We start from the raw sequence: 19,981 nt of genomic DNA on the forward strand, positions 1-19,981 counted from the left end.
TTAGAATGAGAGTGTGACTGAAATTCGAACAGAGTATGAAAAGAACAGTGAAATCCTTTGAGTTCATTCATTTATTAGTTTGTAACTGAGAACATACACCCGTACGAGTTAAATCAGCAGTTTACCTTTGTGCAAGCGTGTCTCACACACATGAGCACCATGCATGCACACACTCTCACAGACATCCACAAGCCAGGGCTTGTCTGTGGCCGGATGCATGTCTGCATGTTGGGGAAAGGCCCCTTGCTCCCAGGCAGTGATTGAGTAGAGATGGGGCCCTGCAGCAGGGGACGGGGTCTGGATGCCTGGCTGTCAGAGCCCTCTGACTGATTGCTCAGAGGTGACTGGGTCACTGGACACACAGCAGACCCTGAGATCCCGTGCGTGCGTGCGTGTGCGTGCGTGTATTCAGTACAGTACGTGCTGTGTATATTATATATTTTTCGCTTTCTTGTAATTTCCAGCAGCCTCTGAATGTTGTATTTCTGTACCATTGGGTACATGATGACGTACTGCAAGCTAACGTTCCTTCTCCAGTCTTTCTGTGCTACTGTCTTTTTGTTCTTTTGTTCTCTGCGTCCTCTCTATGTTCGGCTCCTTCTCCTCCAGAGTCCACAGCTCTCACTGTCCACCTGTGTGCATTTGTGCGTGCGTGCGTGTGTGTGTGTGTGTGTAGGTCCTCCAGCAGGCTCTGAATGGGCAGCCGGGCACAGCCGCTCGGTACCTTCAGCAGATGTACGTGGCCCAGCAGCAGCACCTCATGCTGCAGACGGCAGCACTGAACACCACTCAGCTCCAGAGTCTGGGTACCATGCAGCAGGTTAGTCAAAATGTCCTACCATTGTGTAGCCTGAATTTTAATAGCCACCACAGTGCTAGGAATAGTGGGGGCAGCCATGTTTGTTGTTAGACGTCGTCGAGTGATGGTGCTGATGGCCAATCAGCTGCTGCGATCAGATTTTCGATCGAGACTTTCACGCCCATAGACCGAGTCACCAGACCTGAATCACCAGAACATACATTTAGTTTCTCGCGTGGCTAGCGATTCAGGGCTGGAGCCAGGCCCAAGAAATCCAAGGTAGCATGTCTGAATGATTGGAGACCTGTCGCTCTCACCCCAATAGTCAGTAAATTATTTGAGAAGCTTGCGAGAGAATACATGACATGTGCTCCATACTACCTGCCTCGCTAGACCTGGGGCAGTTTGCATACTGTCAAAACACACCGTCCTATTGCACATGGATGACAAGAAAGAACAAGTATGTGCATATGTTGTTCGTGGACTGCAGCTCAGCTTTCAACACCATTGTCCCAGCAAGATGTGACACAGAGACATGGAGTAACAGTCCAGTTGCACTGCATGTGCGACTGGATACTAGACTTCCTGTCGAACCGACGGCAGGTGGTGACTGAGAATGGGCTTCATCACATGCGACACACCCTGACCCCCAGCACTGGAGCACCCCAAGAATGTGTGCCGAGCACTCTCCTCTACTCCCTGTATACGCTTGACTGCACAGCCACACGCGAGTGACTCCAACATGATATCATCCTGAAGTCCTCAACGTTGACAAAACCAAGGAGCTGATCGTGGACTTGAGGAAGGAACGTGGAAAGAGCATGCGCCCATCTTCATCGACGGAGCTGCGGTGGAAAGGCTCAGCGAGTTCGAGGAGGAAGAGTTACAGACCCATAAGGGTCCATTTGGACCCCTGGTGGTCCCCAGACCTGATGTTGAGAACCAGAGGGTTAGTTAAGACCACTGTTTCCCAAACAGTGGGTCGGGACCCATTTGTAGGTCGTGGACACGACTGTTCCCAGTCATATTATGAAGAAATAAACAAATAAATCAAAGAAATTCTATAAACTAGAAAACATTATTTCAGAAGTAGTGCAAATAGCCGATCTACATGCTCATAACGTGGCGCAAAGCGACGCGCTGTGAGCTTGTAGATCTGCTATTTTCACTCGTTTGTGTCGCCGGGGCAAAGGTCTAATCTAAAAGGATTGGGAACCAGTGAGTTAGACAATGAGTTAGACAGTGTTTGTCTCTGTTTCCTAGGGAACCCTGGTGGCGAGACATCCAACATCCAACCAGAACACTTCTCCAGTCCAACAGACAGGAAACACACAGACCACCGTGAGTTGGGATGCAGTCATGCATACTGTGCCACTTCCCAATACCTACTCCCCGTAACGTATTATCCCATATTTAATGGTAAATGGTGCATTTATATATATACAGAGATTGTGCATTACGTTCACCCATTCACACACACATTCATACACCGATGGCGGTGGAAACCGTGCAAGGCACCAAACAGCACATCAGGAGCAATTAGGGGTTCAGTGTCTTGCTCAAGGACACTTTGACACTAACTCAACTCTGGGGGGGCCCGGGTTTGAACTGGCAACCTTGTGCCATCCAGCCACGTGGCTCGGCTTGGTTAAATGCTTGATTCTGATTGGTTAATCTCTGAATTCAGTGGTGTGTTATTTCTGGATAACAGACCGCTGCCTAATCAAAGCCTTCAGAGCACCTGCTGCGCAACCTGCGCTGCTTGATTTACTGCTGTACCCAACATGACAGCCATGTAAACAAACACACGCCACACACAAGCCATTTATAGCTGAACATTGCTCTCAATAATGTTTTTGAAAACATTTGAAGCGAGAAATAGACGATGCAGTACCCGAAAATGGATTCTATTTGATCATCTCACTTCCTTGTTTTCTGACTGTGCTGTAGATGACTGATTGCTCAGAGGTGACTGGGTCACTGGACACACATCAGACCCTGAAATTGTGTGTGTGTGTGTGTGTGTGTGTGTGTGTGTGTGTGTGTGTGTGTGTGTGTGTGTGTGTGTGTGTGTGTGTGTGTGTGTGTGTGTGTGTGTGTGCGTGTGCGTGCGTGTGTTCGTTCGTTCGTTCGTTCGTTAAATTCACACTGAGGATTTAGCAGTGTATCTGAGAACAAGTTGTATGCAACCGACTCATATGTATCCCGAACAACACTCCACCACCACCTTCATCATCAGATCAACTTGACTGTTCCCGTGACGACGGCCGCCCAGCTCATCAGCAGATCACAGAGTGGCAGCTCTGCAGCCAACTGCGTACCTCAGACAGCTGTGATCCTGAGGAACACGTCGAACCACGTGCTTACGGCCAGCCAAGCCCAGATGTATCTACGGGCTCAGATGGTGAGAGCTTAGAGTTATAAAGGATAGAGTCAGCAGCTACTGGCTTTAGCCTATACCAAATGATCAAATGATTAAATGATTGCATTCAATGTTCATTCTATGACCAAAATCAACTGAAAACCGAACTGATAGAGGGAGGACCGGAGCGACAGCCCCGCCCCCCCGCTATTCATTGCAATGGAAGTTGCTCAGTGGCATTTTGAAGCACCCGGAAGAACGCTCTACTTCCGCATTTTCCAACCAAATTTAGTTTGGCAAATAGCTCTAATGCCGTTGCATTTAGAGCTATATGCGAGCCCCGGAAAATGATCACCAAAAAGTTTCTGGCCAAAAAGTACTTTTTATATGTGGGGTGGCGGGCTCAGAGTGCTTCCACTAAGGAAAGTAGGCTTTCTAATGACACAACCCGCCTTTGTATTGGTGAGTAGCAAAAACGTTATTTTTATTTACGCTAAAGACAAGAGGCTGGTCTGCATTTATGCGAGCCCCGGAAGTCATCGGTAACATAGCTCTAAATGCAACGGCATTAGAGCTATGGACCAGAGCTAGGGCCCGCCTGCAGTTCCAGCTCAGCTCTTCAACGCTGGCCAGCCTTTCTGGGCGCTTGGGCGAGAAAGTAGTTACATTTGCACTCAATTCATGAATGTCCATCATCATTATCATCGATGTCGTCTTGTTGGTTTCTATATTCAGTCCATTTATCCCATTTTTCGATCAATAGATCCTCTCTTGTAATCTCAAGGAATGAGTTAGTTTCTCCATTACAAATATCTCCTCCACAATGTCCAGACACTGCTCACAAACTGGAGGTTCTGCTTCGTACCATAGCCTTGTAATTGCTTTTTTTTACTAGCTGCCAATAGTACTTTGACCAGTCTTCTCTTTGTGTATTATACACGTTGTTGTTCTACTGCGCTACAGAAAATGATCTGTTGCAGTTTAATTGGTTCATTGATTTTTGTTCTTTTGTGTTGTTTGTGTTGTTTGTTTGTTTTTTATTCATTCTAGCTCTTCTTGACCCCAACTGCAGCCATTAATGCAACCAAAGAAGCCTGGACACTATCAACCACCCAGCAGCAGATCTCTGGAGCACAGGTGTAGATCTGCTATTTTCAATAGATTTTGTACACATTTTGAACTTGTGAAATGGCACATTCTGCACAATGAGTACTTTTACTTTTAGTACTTTAAGTACATTCTGATGCCGATACTTTTGCACTTTTACTCAAGTACAATTCCGTACTTTTACTTTAAATTGCAGTATTGGTACTTTTACTTAAGTAAAACAATTAAGTACTTTTTTCCACCACTGGGTGCAGAACCTGTCTATGTGCAGGATACAGGGGCCAACTCCGTCTCCACCCACCACCACCACCACCACCTCCTCGTCCACCACAACACCCTGTGCTGCTGCGTCTGCTGTTCAGCTGCAGGGTCTGTGCCTAAAGCAGACATCCGGATGCAACCAATTCACCGTTGGGCCAGTTCCAGGGCAGGGGTCCCCTGGGCAAGTCTCGGAAGAAATGGAAGGTCCAGGACCGGATGACGAAGCCCCGTCAGAAGGGCAGAAGCGAGAAGGGCAAGTGGAAGTGAGAGGACTGATGAGTGTCAGCCAATGTCTGACAACTCTCACCCAGCTTCCACTCATCAGCCCAGGTAAACACTCACCCAGCTTCCACTCATCAGCCCAGGTAAACTCTCACCTAGCATCCACTCATCAGCCCAGGTAAACTCTCACCTAGCAACCACTCATCAGCCCAGGTAAACTCTCACCTAGCATCCACTCATCAGCCCAGGTAAACACTCACCCAGCTTCCACTCATCAGCCCAGGTAAACTCTCACCTAGCATTCACTCATCAGCCCAGGTAAACTCTCACCTAGCATCAGCCCAGGTAAACTCTCACCTAGCATCAGCCCAGGTAACTCTCACCTAGCATCAGCCCAGGTAAACTCTTACCTAGCATCAGCCCAGATAAAATCGTTCAGATCAAATGCTATTGAGCCACAATGCAATATTATATGCAGTTAAGAAGAGAGAGGTAAAATAGGGAAAAGATAATACAAAATAAACAAAGTGTTTAAAATAATAATCATGTGAATTGAGTAATATAAATATCTACTTGTCATCGTACATCATCAATGTAACATGTCGATTTGCTCAGACACATAAATTCTCCATTCATTGTCAATGGGAATTTAATGTTTTTGTAGGACGAAAATAGCTGATTTGCTCGTCTAAAATATGACATACATTCTCCATTCATTGTCAATGGCATTTAATGTTTGTGTTAGGACAGAAATCTACACTAATAGCTGAATATCGAAGGAGCTAGCGCCCCTCAAAAATATATATTTAAAGGCAACAGAGACGAGGCTTAGCACTTGTTCAGAAGTCTGGTAGTGTGGCTCCTGATACTCTAACAGCACTTGCCTGGCCGTTGGGTGATGAATGTCCTTGATGGCACTCTCAGCCTTGGCTACACATCACACATCATTTCTCATGTATTTCCTGGAGGGAGGGAAACTGCACAACTCTCTGTAGTGCTTTGAGGTCGATGCCGGTGCAGTTCCCATACCAGGCGGTGTTGCACTCGTTACGATGCTCCCTATGGTGCCGTTATAGCACACCCTGAGGATGCGGGGACTCACCCTGAATTTCTTTGGCCGGAGGCAGTATAGACGTTGCTAAGCGTTTTTTTCGCATGGTGTCCATTTAAGGTCAACGTAGGTGTGTATTCCAAAAAAATGAAGATGATGGCGATGCTTCGTTGTTCGTTTCAAAACGATTCCAAATGCTGCTGGAACATAGTGTAATGCTGCTGGAAGCCAGGGTAACGAAGATTCAAATGATATGCTCATTCCTTTTTTCAGTAGAAAACCACCTGTTAATCTGTCTCGCGGTGGGAACTTGCTTTGCGTTGCAATTCATCAGTTGAAAATGGAAGAGGAAGCACATACACTGTAAATGGTTTGCCTTGAAGGGATTTGTCCTCTTCCTGTCCTGGCCTGCTGCCTCAGATCTTACCAGAACCCAGAAACCCCTCCACTGTGGATGCTAATGGTGAGAAGTGCAGCCATGGCTGCAGCTGTGCAGCGTCCACAGCTGGGAGCTCTGACCCAGGGGTCTCCACATCCGAACAGCCCCTAATGAGCTACCAGATGGGGGTTGGGGGATGCTGTGCACTTTGTGCAGCACAACACACATCTCCCATGTCACATGTGCACAAAGCAACGCCCATCCCCCATGAGGGCCCCCAAAATCAATACAGCAGCGAGTCGAGCTTCTGTTTCTGATTAAAATGCGGGAAAGAGGCTGCTCTTATGTGGGGAAATGAACCACAGGGGACATTGCCGTTATACCTTTGATTCCCTGACGCTTTAGAGGAGCTGTAAATCAAACCGGTCGTTTTGTTTATTTTAGCTGGTATAGATTCATCATGATAAGCTCAACATGCACATTATAATCTTATTAATAATAATGATTACACTCAAAATCACATATCAGCGATGTACTGTAATGCAGTAGGCCTGTGGGGTAAATGGTCAGGGTTCAAGTCTATAGGGCTTGGGCTAAACCAACAAGGAACCTCTTAAGGCCTGTACACACTGGGAGCAATTATTTTGTGTGATACATTCACATTCTTTTAAACTGCTGTGAAAACCTGCAAAACAGTCAGTCAGTCAGTCAGTAAGTCTATTATTTCATATTAATTTAAACTGCTGTTTGTGTTAATTGACCATGCACACTGAGTGCGATTTTAACAAGTAATACTCATCATGAATGAGGCATCACCAAAATACTAGATTTTACGTGAAATAATCGGAAGACTTTTATTTGTGTCGCTCCTGATGTGTAATGACCTTTATAATGGTAGCAGCAGAACCAGCAGCTTCAGCTCCCAATGTATGAATGAATGGGAACCATTGTTAAGCACTCTGAGTGCTTAGAAAAGCGCTACAAATCCATTATTATTTCTAGATTGACATGATTCTGCAGTTATTTTCGGCCAGCAACACTGCCATACGACAATGTATATACTGTATTAGGCTTAATTCTGTGGAGACCGTTTTGGGGGATTAACTTCCATCCAATCTATATATATTTGTCTATACAATTTCAGGAATCTCTTTATGGCCAAATTTGGTGCGTCACAGTCATCATACATGATATCATAGACTGGCACTGGCCTCCAAGTACACACAAGTGTTTACGGTGCGACTTCTATAAGAGTCTGTGTGTGTGTGTGTGTGTGTGTGTGTGTGTGTGTGGCCGGTGTTTGTCTGCTATAAAGTGTACGTTTTTATATTTCACTTTATCGATCTGAAGCCCAATACATCATAGCTATGCCAGGCATAAATGACTGATAGTGATAGATGACACAGACGGCTGGCCAGGTGAAGTCCACATGAGATCCAGATGAAGCCATGTTGTTCCCAATTAGTTCTCCAGATCAATGCAGATGGATGAAGCGATGGTTTTGTATCTAAAACAAACAAACAAAAAAGTCAAGTATTGATTTCCTATTCAACAAGATATGATCTAGTAGTCTAATTGCTAAAGCCAGGAACAAGCCTGAACATGTTGGGAAATTCACCAATTTGTGAGATATTGAAGAGGCTTCATCAACTTGTACTGTAGTATGAATCGGCCCGTAACGTATAACGGCGTGTGTGAGATATGAGAGAGAGAGAAAATAGAGTTATATAACGAGAGAGAGAGAGAGAGAGAGAGAGAGAGAGAGAGAGAGAGAGAGAGAGAGAGAAAGTCACACTCGGAGGAGGAGGCGGCAGTGAGAGGAATGCGGTGAAACGTTAGTCCATTATCTATTTTATCCCCTTTATTGTGACCTTGTTTATGGTGAGAAGACTACTTGTTGTATTTCACACAAGTAGCCTACTCAAGTAGGCTTAATAAATCCCATTTTGGCGAACTGAAAGAGCTCTAGCACTGTGCACTAAACACTCAAACACCAACTTTATACACTTGATGCAGATCTGTAGGCCATCACAATCAAAATGGCGCCGGTAGGCCAGTAGGGCTACCGTGACGTCAGCCTTGCATTCCCTATTGCAGATTACAGTTTTAACAAATCCCCCGCCGCAAAAACCACTGGCACATTGGAACCTCCAGGCTGAGTAGAAATACTTACGTTCATATCACCGCTTCCTATAGAACAAGAGAAACTGTTTATTCACCAGCTGACTCGTATACTTACCGACTCCCGAGAGGGGAGAGAGAGAAACCCTATCTTACTCACCTGTCGATAACCCTACAGCTAAAAACCACCTACCTGAGTAAATATACCTACCGTTGAAGTCTCAACTGCTCCACCTGCTGGAAGGAAGAAAACATGAACTGTATGATGATACCTAAAAAGGAAGAGAAGAAATATTATTATTTGTCCCAAAGAAAGCTGTGAATAAAACATTATAATGTTGCATTCTATCCTGTCTCCTGGGTTATGTGTACCAGTCGCCACACTATCTATAAATGCACCAAGTACGTACATCTGCAATCCACATAACTCGAGAACCGTGCGCCCCACCGATTTCAAATTTGACACACGCATTCCACACCAGCACAGGGAGTGCAGTGCCCGGTGTCGAGTCCGTTGGATACACTGTTGTCCAGTACCAGCACAAAAGCCTCTGCCCGGGCTCTGGACCTGATCACCCTTATATCTCCATATATGGAGCTGGCCTGTTCTGACATCACAACACTTCATATTTGGGCATGCCTGCAGCCTGACACAGAACTCCATATATAGGAATAAAGCGACACAGAGAGACAGATACAGAAATCTCCATATACTGTATGGGACACAGACAGATGGGTGGTACTCTGACACGGGTACAACGGGTATTTCATAGCCGGATGGGGCATGGATCTCCAACTTCCATCGTTAGAGACTCAAGGGCTAGATTTTGAAGGTGCGTTTTACCTATTACAGTAATATGAGCTGGGGGCGTGAGGTATGTCATATTGCAATTTTAAGCATGTTAAGAAGCGCTTTCGACACCCCGTGGAGTGCGCAAAACGGCCTTGAATTAGTCATGGGAGTGTTTAAGGCGTGTTTGAGAGTTACCCAATCAACATGTCCGTACTATTTTCTTTACCAGTCAGCTGATGTCACATACGGAATGCGCACTTTGGGGATCGTTATTATTACATTTCTTCAGGCTGGCACCATAGCTAGAAGACATGACATATGACTTTGTCACATTTGGGTTAATTATTCCTATTGCACTGCATGCTGTCACCTTTATGCCTCAAAATAAGTTGTTTCTATTGAGAAACACCAGTAAAATTATATTTTAATTTAAATTATAATTATATTATATTTGAAATGAGTAATGAGTTGAATGCGTGGTGCGTATGCCCGTGATGGTATGGTCTTCGCTCGTAGCATTTTATTGAAGAAGACTTGGATCGAGTGTGATACAGCGTATGAAAGCAAACCTCTCAAGGATTATGGAGATGTTTTTATTTATTTTTAAGGTTGAGAAATGAAATAATTATGGTCGTTTCTAATCTCAACCTTTCAAAAAGAATGGATGCGTCTTTTGCTGGCTGTTGCCATGTCTCATAGAAACAAGTAAATAGGTCTATAAAAATAATCCCAAAATAAGCGCATATAACAGGGGTCTGTAACCTATTTTAAATGAAGTGCCATGTTTTTATTTTCTAGATAGTGAGTCTGCTATATCCAGATTAATTTTAATGACACCACATTAAAATAAAAAACATATTTTGATTGTCCACAAATATAAAGTCCTTCCATCTTTTTAAATATTTTCTTGCACATTGTTATAATGATCATTATATATCCGCCTGCAGTCAGAGTTCATAGTTTTAATGAATGAATGTGATTCATTGTGAGCTGGTAGATCTGCTATTTTCAAAAGTAACATTTTAATTACATTTTTGTATTAGCCGTCCTTAAGTTGGGCAAATGCATTAATCTGGGGATCCTTGACATGGGAATGTGCTGTGTGAGGATCACTGGTTTAAACAACATTAGGAGAAACCTTTAGAAACAAGAAAAGCAACCACAACTACCAATATTTACAAGCAACTTTACAGAAAAAGAAGCCGCTTATAATAAACAGACTTGGCAACACTCCAGCAGCGTCCCAGAGCCGCTCAAGTGTAAAATCAAACAGTGCTTTAAATTCTTTTTGCGTTTATGAGGTGCCTAGACCCACGTCTAATCGTTATGCGCAGGTCAAGGGGCTTAATAGCAAATTGCGCAAAGCGAAAATAATTAACATATGGACACTCCCACAATGCTAAAATATTCAGCAACGTCGTATTCCATATGTGTGTGCGTTCAACACGGGACGATAAGGCTTTCATAATACGATTGTGCGCAGAGCGAGGCCAATTTATGTATTACCACATGGTAAAACGCACCTTCAAAATCCAGCCCTTGGTGCTCTACAGCCAGGTCTAGTCTAATGAAAATAAGGAAACTACATGAGTCACTTTGATTAGCCATAATTACTGACTAAGCTTTTATTTGTAACATTTTCACTATAGATCAGAGTATATAATTACTTGATATTGTCATTTTACTGTTATATATATAACATATACGATATCTTTCCTGACCTGTTGTTTCAGCATGTGCCCAAATTCAGATGCAACCGCAGCTTCAACAACATAAACAACACACCACTGATATCCAGCAGCAACATGCTCCACAGCAGAGCCAGCTCACACTCCTCCATACCCACACCCGTGCCCAGATGGTACAAACCCTGGCCATCCAGCCCCAAGTACAACCCCAAACCAGACAAGACCCTCCTCCAGTGTTGCCCAAGCCCCCTGTACCCAGCCTGCCAGCAGCCATCTTTCATTCCATTGTTAGGCCTACATCTCAGGTACTCTCCCCCAGTGAGCCAGTGCCGGACCAGAACCCACATGGACCAGCATCTGACCGGTCCCAGCCAGCACAGTCCTGTGCTAAACCTGACCTCCAGAACCAGCTCACTGCAAAAAGCGCAGTAAGTAAGAGCTGCATTGCTTCTTATAGCGCAAGTTGAATTGGTGATGATGGTCCATAACATACTATATTAATAGTTTATAGCAACATTGCACAATTTTGTTCTTGGCTTTAAAGGAACACCTAAATGAATGTAGAGACATTATGATATTCAACAGTTTAAAAAAAGGGCAATTTCTTACCTTTTTGTATGTCATTGTAACACAGAACAACACCATCCCTGCTGCCCAGCAAATTATGCCACTTCATGTGCCAGCAAACTCTGACATGTTTGCTTACAAGACTGAAGGTAGGAACAACTGCAAAACTCTGAAAAGTGTGCCCTGCTTTAGTTTGCTATAAACAGAGCAAATTATGTATGAGGTCACTTACACTATGAATAAATATTAGAGATGCACCGCAGACCCTCATTTGAAAAGATATGCCAGGGACCCCCACAAGATTTTTTTTACGGCTCTAGCAGTGATTTTCAACCCGTTTAATTTCAAGGACCCCCAGTTTGAGAAGAAAAGGGTCCCGCACACTGTCTTCACTTAGAGAGCAGCAGGGATACCTGATGAAGGTCGTTTAGACCGAAACGTTGTCATCTGAATAAAACTGCTGCTCTGTTTGTATGTATGTTTTGCTGATTTGAAAAAGGTGGACCCTCTTGTAAACAAGTGTAATGCTTTATTGGGTCGTCCACTCACAGTTAAAACAGTCTTTGTATTGAGTTGTGCTTGAAATGTACTGTAATTCTGCAAACGGTTAATAAATATTTAAATCAATCAATGTTACAGTTAAACAATATAAACACCGTCCATGAGCACAACCGAGAGTAGTAGAAGGAAGGAAATGCGAGGAGAGGAGAGTCAGGAGACGGCCCAATCACATGCCTGTTTTTCTTTTTTTACCCTAACCATTTGAGCCAATCAGGCCGCGAGTTAGTCCGCTGTGATTGGACCGTCCCCGGGCCAATGGCGGGGGGTGCTGGATTTCCCTATTCAATTTCACATTTTCACTTCCACAAGAAAGAAAGTAGTAGACAAGAAAGACAGACAGAGAGCGTACAAAGAAAGAGGATTATTACATGGGGCTGCGGGAGCAGCAGCGATGGCTCCTCCTGTAAACCACATGAGACAGAAAAGAGAAAGTTTGGATATGAATTGTGTGATTATTGGTGTCTTAACGGATGCGTGCGTTAGTTGTTGTTGGACACACTGCTGTGTTTTGGACTAGAACGCGTGGCGGTTGTGTGGTCATCACCCGGCGGAGGGAATAGAATGAAAGAGACCGTTGTCTGGTGCAGCAGCGGAGGAACAAAGGGCTGTGCAGTTTTTATTGTCCACGCGTGTGGATCATCACAGCCCACAGCTACTGTTTATTATTATTGACGCCTCGAGTCTTTTGGATTATCGTAAATAAAGTAAGACAACTGTTGAACAACCGCGTTGAACTTTGTGGATCTTTTGCATGCAAGAAGACAGTCGCACAGTTAATATTTAGCTCTGTGCAAATACAATCTCTAGCGGGCAGGCAACGCAGACTCAGGGTGGGATGATCTTTGATTGGTTGATTTTTTTAATTTGATTTCACAGTATGTAGAATGAGAGTACATTTCAAACGAAAGCACAAGTCAATACAAATAAAACTGTTACTATGAGGACGAGACCGAAAAGCACTAGAGTTGTTTACATCAGGGTCCTCCATTTTCAATTCATTAGATAACATAAAGACGATCCCATGTTTTAGAATACAATACATGGTCGACTCAATGTTTTATGAATAATAAGTTGCCTGCTTCAGTTTAGCCACACAAGTTCCAATTCCATACCAGGATTGATTGATTAAAAAATGTATTAACAGTTTGCAGAATAATTAAATTGCAGTACATTTTAAGCACAAACTCAATACACACTGTGAGTGGACGACCCAATTAAGCATTACACTTGTTTACAACAGGGTCCACCTTGTTCAATTCATCAAAAATCTCGTAGTTTTAGGAGTCAACAACAACACAAATGCAGTGTTATGATGTAATGCGGCTCAACAAAGTCAACTGGTTGAACAAGTTATCTTGTTAATTAACAATTATTTGATTATTTTGGTAAAGTTTGTGTGTGTGTGTGTGTGTGTGTGTGACTGTGTGGCAGGTGAGGAGGAGGCTGCAAGCTGCGGGCTGAATGTGAAGCGTCCAGGTGGCTCGGCTGAGGCTCCAGTCATGACCTCTGGGAATGGGAACAATGCACCCACGGTCACTGGCAGTGCCCCGCAGAATGGCGAGAGCAAGCCGCCCCAGGCCATAGTGAAACCCCACATCCTCACTCATCTCATCGGGGGATTCGTTATCCAAGAAGGCGCCGAGCCATTCCCTGTGAGTATATACTGTACAACATACAAGCACTTCTGCTTCTGAGTTCAACAAACCATGATGTGCAACCCAGATTCGGCACAAACGAGGGACTAAATTCATTTCGCTCCTATGCCACCAAAATGTGGAACGCCCTACCAACAGTCATTCATTAAGACATGCGAATCCCTTGACTCCTTCAAAACTGCTCTCAAAGGGCACCTACGGACGGCTGCAATTCAAAACTGCCCCCCGTAAAATCCAAATCCCCCACCCAACCTTTTCCCCCCTCACTGTATTATGTTTATTTTTTTCCTTTTTACCTATATGATAATTTCCTGTTTTTGGCTATATAGAAGTGTATATTTGTACGTCTCTAAATGTTATGATGAATTGAAAATGGTGGACCCTCTTGTAAACTGTGTAATTCTTTATGGCGTTGCCCACAATTAACAGTTTACTTTAAAGTTGTGCTTGAAATGTACTGTAATTCTCCAAACTGTTAATAAATACTTCAATCAATCAATGTGTACATGCACATATCTCTGATAACAAGAGTTACATTTTGGTGTGTTAGGTGGGTAGGCTTTTCACGTAGCAAGGAATGTAATTAGAAAATAGGAGAGTGATAGGTGTATCAGGTGGGATATTGACACATGGCACCTTTTGATGACCTGCTAAGATTGTTTTGTCTCTTTTGTCTACTCAAGAGCATCAGACAGCCTAACAGTGGTAGGCTGAGAGGCTAGATCAGGTATTTGATTTCGACATCAATCAGTTGCAGTACCATACATTTTGGGTGACTATATTTTTCTGTGAAATATTAATAATCCATATTTTTATTTGTTATACACGTTTTGTGCTATATGGGCCACTAGAGGTAGCAGAACTACCTCTTATCTTATATTCTGTGGAGAGGTTTGAAGTGACCTTTTTGTGAGTGTATGATTAAAAGTGGAATTGAGAGATAATGATTCCATAAGCAGAACATAAGCTGCCAATATTTTATGTCTTCCAAGAGTCTCCTCCTGTCTCTTGAGTACCCTCACTCCCTCTTCTCAAAGATATGAATGAATTACCACAACACTGGCCATGTGGTGGAAGCCATTTACAGAAACCAGAGGCACCATTATGTATGACAAAACAAACACACAGATCACATTAAGTGAGTTGCTTTAATTGAAGCAAAGACATTTCTTTGATTTGTTTGTTTGTTTGTTTCGATTCACAGCTCTCAAGTCATAACCCTCTTTGCCTTCCATTTCGCTGTACTCAGGTGGAACGTCCCTCATTCTCCATTGAAAGCCTCAGGAAGCATAAGCATTATTCGGAGAGGCACAATCACAATTCAGAGATGGAGGATCTCTCATCACAAGGTAAAGACCGTGGCTCATAGTGACGCTGAACGAGGCACTTTCCTATTTCTACATTTACCTTTTACAATGTATTCATCGATGTTCTTAAAATATGAAACAACCAATTGTGTATGGTTCCTTTAGTGCATTTCTTTCTGTTGTTTTCGCTTGGACTCTTCAGAGTTGAAGAAGCAGCAGGATGAGCCCATGCTAACCTGTGAGCTGTGTGGGAGAGTGGATTTTGCCTATATCTTCAAAGGGTCCAAGAGGTTCTGCTCCACTGTCTGTGCTAAACGGTAAGGGAAGGCAAAGGGCTCAATATGGAAGAATGAAATAATTCTGCTATATCATATTGAATGGATGTTTTTAGTTATTGTTTGTTTTAGTTTTCTGGTTATTATTTAAAGTTTTCTTTACCATTCAGTTTCCCTAAATTGCCACTAGGACTGTGTTAAGCACTTTGGTGCAGGTGGGATTCAATACAATATAATACTCATAGGAAGACATAAGAGAGTATTTGAAGCTGTGAGCAGTAATTAAAATAAAACAACAACAAAACCAAAAAAGAGAGACATGAGTAAGACAGAATCATTCAATCCTTGCCGCTACAAAATCTGGTCGCAAAGGTATAATATATTCCACCCAGTCCCAGTTAGACCAAAACGTTATACATTTCTCCTTCTGTATTCTGAGAGTAAAAGTTATCTGTTCCATTTTATAAATATCATTTACTATATCTATCCATTCTTTTATGGTGAGGGCCTCCGGAAGCAACCAGTGTTGTGTAAATACTTTTCTACATGCAGACATCAGAATACCGAATAGGTATTCATCAGATCTTCCCGTCTGAAAATGTGCATGTCCCAAAAATAATGTAGTCTAATCACTGGGCACCCCCGGAAAATATGCCAATGGTTAGCCTCCCGAGACCCACACTGTCTCCAGCATGTTGCCTCCCCATTCGAGAAATGCGCCTTCTGTTTCGGCGTAATGAAGAAACGGACATTTCCACCCAAATTCCCTCCATACATGTGAATTAGTACATTTCCATTGGAATTGACATATCTCAGACCACTCATCGTTTGGTTTAATGATGTTACCTTCTGTTTCCCACTTTTCTTTAATATATTTTGTATCATGTTTGTTTTTTCCATGAAGCCGTCATAAAAATCTGAAATAATACCTTTAGCTACGTTGTTCCGGTATGCATCAATACACAATCTCACTATTGGATCACCGAAGTCTGTTATATTCTGTAATATTATGTTCAAAGTGATTGCGAATCTGTAAGTATCTAAAAAGTCTGATCTATCTAGATTAAATTCTCTCTTCAGTTTTTCAAAACTCTTAAAGTGGATAGAATGTTTTAATTCCTTTTGGAATCCATGATTTGAACCTACAATCTAATGTATTCGGTCTGAAACCTGTATCATACGCACACCACTGAAGTATTTGAATCTCATCATCACATTTTATAGACTATATTTAACAGTAATATAGCTACCAATATCTATCGATACATACAGACAGACAGACTGACTTTCTGTCTGTGAGCACAGCTTTCCTGTGCTCTCATTGGCTGTAGTACGGACCTTCTCTGGGTGCAGTCACAACCCTGTTCATACTGTATCTCCAGTCGGCGATAGAGCCACATATCAAACCTGCTAGATATTCAGAAACGCTTGGGAAGGCATCGCTGAGCGCTTTTATCGCCGACGGATCTTCGCGCAGAGCCTTTCACACACAAAATCCAATCTGACAATGATCCAGTCCTAGCGCATGGCAAACAGCGACCCTTTTTGCCAGGCCGCAAATAATAATTTGTTCTTGACTAGTTTTGCCTGGTTACATAAAGGTAAGCTTGCACTAATTGGCATGCTACTGCCGTCTAAACCCTAGGGCTGGTACTGATTTTCAACCATCTGTCCTTTTGTACCCTCATTAAGAGAAAATAAAGGCTGTATATGTTATAAACCGCAATATCTACCACGTTGCACTTGAATTGCATTTTATGAAACCTGAAAGGCAGTTTGGAAAATCTCTTAAAAGTAACAAAGCACCCACTGATGGAACCAGGGTTAATACAACTATTCTCTGACCTTTTTTCCGCAGTTACAATGTGGGATGCTCGAAGCGAGTTAGTCTCTTCTCAAACCGCAGAACCGCAATGGAGAACCTGAAGAAACAGAGAACACTGAATGGCACGCACAGGAACTCTAGTTTTGAGTCTAAAAAGAAGGTGAGGCAGCAGTTGAGTGGTGTTGGGTTTGTTCATGCCAACATGATTCATTGTACAGTATGTTTCCTGACCTCCACCCAGGGGTAATGGCCTAACAAAAGCCATACTGTACCTCAGAGTCTTGCCATGACATTGTGTTTTGTGACAGTGTCTGATTTAAAGCTACAATCCATAAGTTGTATGCACGTTGTCTCACTCTCCCAACAGAGCAATAATGTCCAACCCAAAACCAGGGTTTATCTTTTATTAATCAAAATAACTCCCAAATTGTATCTTATATAAAGCTAATAATCTTCTCTGGTATTATTTTTGCAAACCAAAACCTGTGCCTTACAGGTTCCTCCCAGCCACCAGAAACCTATTGTTGGTGCCGTGACCGCTGGCCACTTGGCCCACCCTGCGCAGGGCGAGTCGAGCCAGTGTTCGGACATGTCCAACTACGAGAGGCCGCTGTCCCCTCTGTCGACGGCGGCTGCTGCCCAGCGCAGCGTGCACCCGGCCAGAGGGACTGCTGAGCACTCTGAGCTGCCCCTGCTGTCGCACAGCTTCCTGGCATGTGACCCCGGCCAGTGGAACGTAGAGGATGTTTATGAGTTCATCTTCTCTTTGCCAGGTGGGCGCCACTTTAAGCTAAACGGTTTCAGCATTGTTTTTACCTCTTTGACATTCCATTTTGTGATTTTTGCGATGTGAATTTTGACGTAAAATCTTATTTTTATTTAGTTATTACCAGATTATTATTATTACTTTGTCACACACGTTACCACGGTGAAAATTGTTCTCCGCATTTGACCCATCTCTTGGAGCGGTGAGCTGCCGCTGCGCCCGGGAATCATTTGATTAGTTCATTTGACCCCCCAATCCAACCCATTGATGCTGTGTGCCAAGCAGGGAGGCATTGGGTCCCATTTCGAACCACGACCTCCCAGTTTCAGGGCAGACACTCTTAACCACAGGGCCACTGTCTGGTTAAACGTAAAAATGTGGAAACACAAAAATTGTTTTTCTGACACGACTCATTGTGGAATGCAGGTTGCCTAGAGATAGCCGAGGAGTTCCGCTCACAGGAGATCGATGGACAGGCTCTACTGCTGCTGAAAGAAGACCACCTCATGGGGACCATGAACATCAAACTTGGCCCTGCTCTCAAGATCTTCGCCCAGATCAGCATGCTGAAAGATTCATAGCCACCCTGGCCTTTCCAGTACGCACTCACTCACTCACTCACTCACTCACTCACTCACTCACTCTTTAAGGCAGCTCCTCCAATCTGTCTGACCAGACGGGAGATGTTCAGCACCTTTAGTAACGCCTTCTCTCATCTGGAATGTTGTAGAGGGGCCAGTTGAGAGGCCATAATTGAGTCTGACTTTTCTTCCAGACAGACATTATTCCTGTGGCCTATATTATTGACAAGCACTTCAACGTGCTTAACTTTTCCACTCCGTTAATGACTTTTACTTGACATCAGGAAAACCATTGGTAGTTAGCCTGCTTTGGTATAAACGTTCCAATAGATAATATATTTTTCTTTATAAAGTACTGGGTCTTGTCTGCACTGAAATGCTCGAGATCAGTTCATTCCCTAGTGCCGTTATCACTGAAGACCAATACAGCTTTTCTGGACGTCTGTGTAGTTTTCACATCACTGTGTTTTCCTATTGTGCTTTTACATCTGTGCCATGATAGTGATGCTCAGATGTTGGAATGTTAATCAAAAATGTTATTGCTTTTTTTAGTGTATTTTATATAAATTTTTTTATTATGGACGTTTCAACAGTTTGGGATTAGAGAACACAAATACAACCGGAATAAACATTCAACTTGACTTATAAAAGGGGCAGCGTTCAGACAAAGTCACATTTGTGAATGTTTATAAAGTTTGTGGTTCCAAAGCTCTGCTCAGGTGCGATACCGTAGCCGGTATCATTTCATACCTCGTCCAGTTGTAGAGCAGAACAAGCTGTTCTAAATCCACTGCTGAGAACACTGATCATTGTATGGAAGTGTTGTTAATAATTTACAAAATTTGAATAATCGTATCTCAAAACATACATCTGTCAAGTTTCAAGAAAAAAAACCATTTAGAAGTTAATATTTTAATAGCACTTGATTTTTATCCTGAAAGACCTCAACTTGACATCAAATGTAATGGCACCAATACGGCATACTACTGTTTTAAACATCGTTGTTTTTTTTGTTTTGTTTTTTATATACAAGTGACCATTTTGTTATTTTAAATTATACTAATAATTACCAAATGCCTCCAGATTGTGAATATAACCCAAATCAAAGACTCATGGTGGCCATTGTAAAGAAATTGTGATTTCTTTGTGGGTGTATCACATGTGCCTTGCCTTCTCATAAAGATAAATGCTATGGTAGAGTGCCAACTATAGTCTGTTCATTGTCAGTGGTACATTTGCATTGTGTTAGTGGTAATGTTTATGGAATTGTTTTGCAGGATACATTTTGTACTTTAAAATAAATCCTTTGTGATTGTACACGTTCTCTGTGTAACACTACATTGTATTGTACGATTGTTGGTAACACTCCTGTAGCAGTGTTGAAATAGCAGTCTCCAAAGTGCTTTCAGATTACTATTAGTGAGTTCAACATGGCAGCCATTTTTAAACCTTTTGAAGGAAATGGGCCACATTGTCTAGGTCTAACGTTAGATTTTGGCTCTTTGTCAGACACATCAGACCAGGGCAAACTTTAAAATAATGAACACCACAGGAAACGACTAACCACTTAAATGGTGCATTTATTATGTAGCAGCTTTATCCAAAGCGCTTTACAATGCATGCATCACAGCAGAGGAAATTATGGGAAGGCCGGCCTGCTC

The 19,981-nt window shown here is 43.0% G+C and overlaps 1 protein-coding gene across 1 annotated transcript in view; it reads left to right on the plus strand.

Moving 5' to 3' along the window:
- Positions 1–19,590, plus strand: part of LOC308316183 (polyhomeotic-like protein 2) — a 33,312-nt gene extending 13,722 nt beyond the window's left edge. Inside the window, exons 3-15 of the mRNA XM_080764619.1 lie at positions 677–820; positions 2,063–2,140; positions 3,039–3,203; positions 4,212–4,298; positions 4,523–4,859; positions 10,829–11,211; positions 11,418–11,499; positions 13,343–13,563; positions 14,816–14,915; positions 15,076–15,190; positions 17,007–17,133; positions 17,470–17,746; positions 18,166–19,590. Coding sequence (XP_080620745.1) covers positions 677–820; positions 2,063–2,140; positions 3,039–3,203; positions 4,212–4,298; positions 4,523–4,859; positions 10,829–11,211; positions 11,418–11,499; positions 13,343–13,563; positions 14,816–14,915; positions 15,076–15,190; positions 17,007–17,133; positions 17,470–17,746; positions 18,166–18,320 — 2,271 coding nt within the window. The 3' untranslated portion in view covers positions 18,321–19,590. The remainder of the gene's footprint in view (positions 1–676; positions 821–2,062; positions 2,141–3,038; positions 3,204–4,211; positions 4,299–4,522; positions 4,860–10,828; positions 11,212–11,417; positions 11,500–13,342; positions 13,564–14,815; positions 14,916–15,075; positions 15,191–17,006; positions 17,134–17,469; positions 17,747–18,165) is intronic.
- The last annotated feature ends 391 nt before the right edge of the window (positions 19,591–19,981 follow it).

Source organism: Protomyctophum bolini, assembly GCF_963924005.1.
Source record: "Protomyctophum bolini genome assembly, chromosome: 5".
Taxonomy (NCBI): domain Eukaryota; kingdom Metazoa; phylum Chordata; class Actinopteri; order Myctophiformes; family Myctophidae; genus Protomyctophum; species Protomyctophum bolini.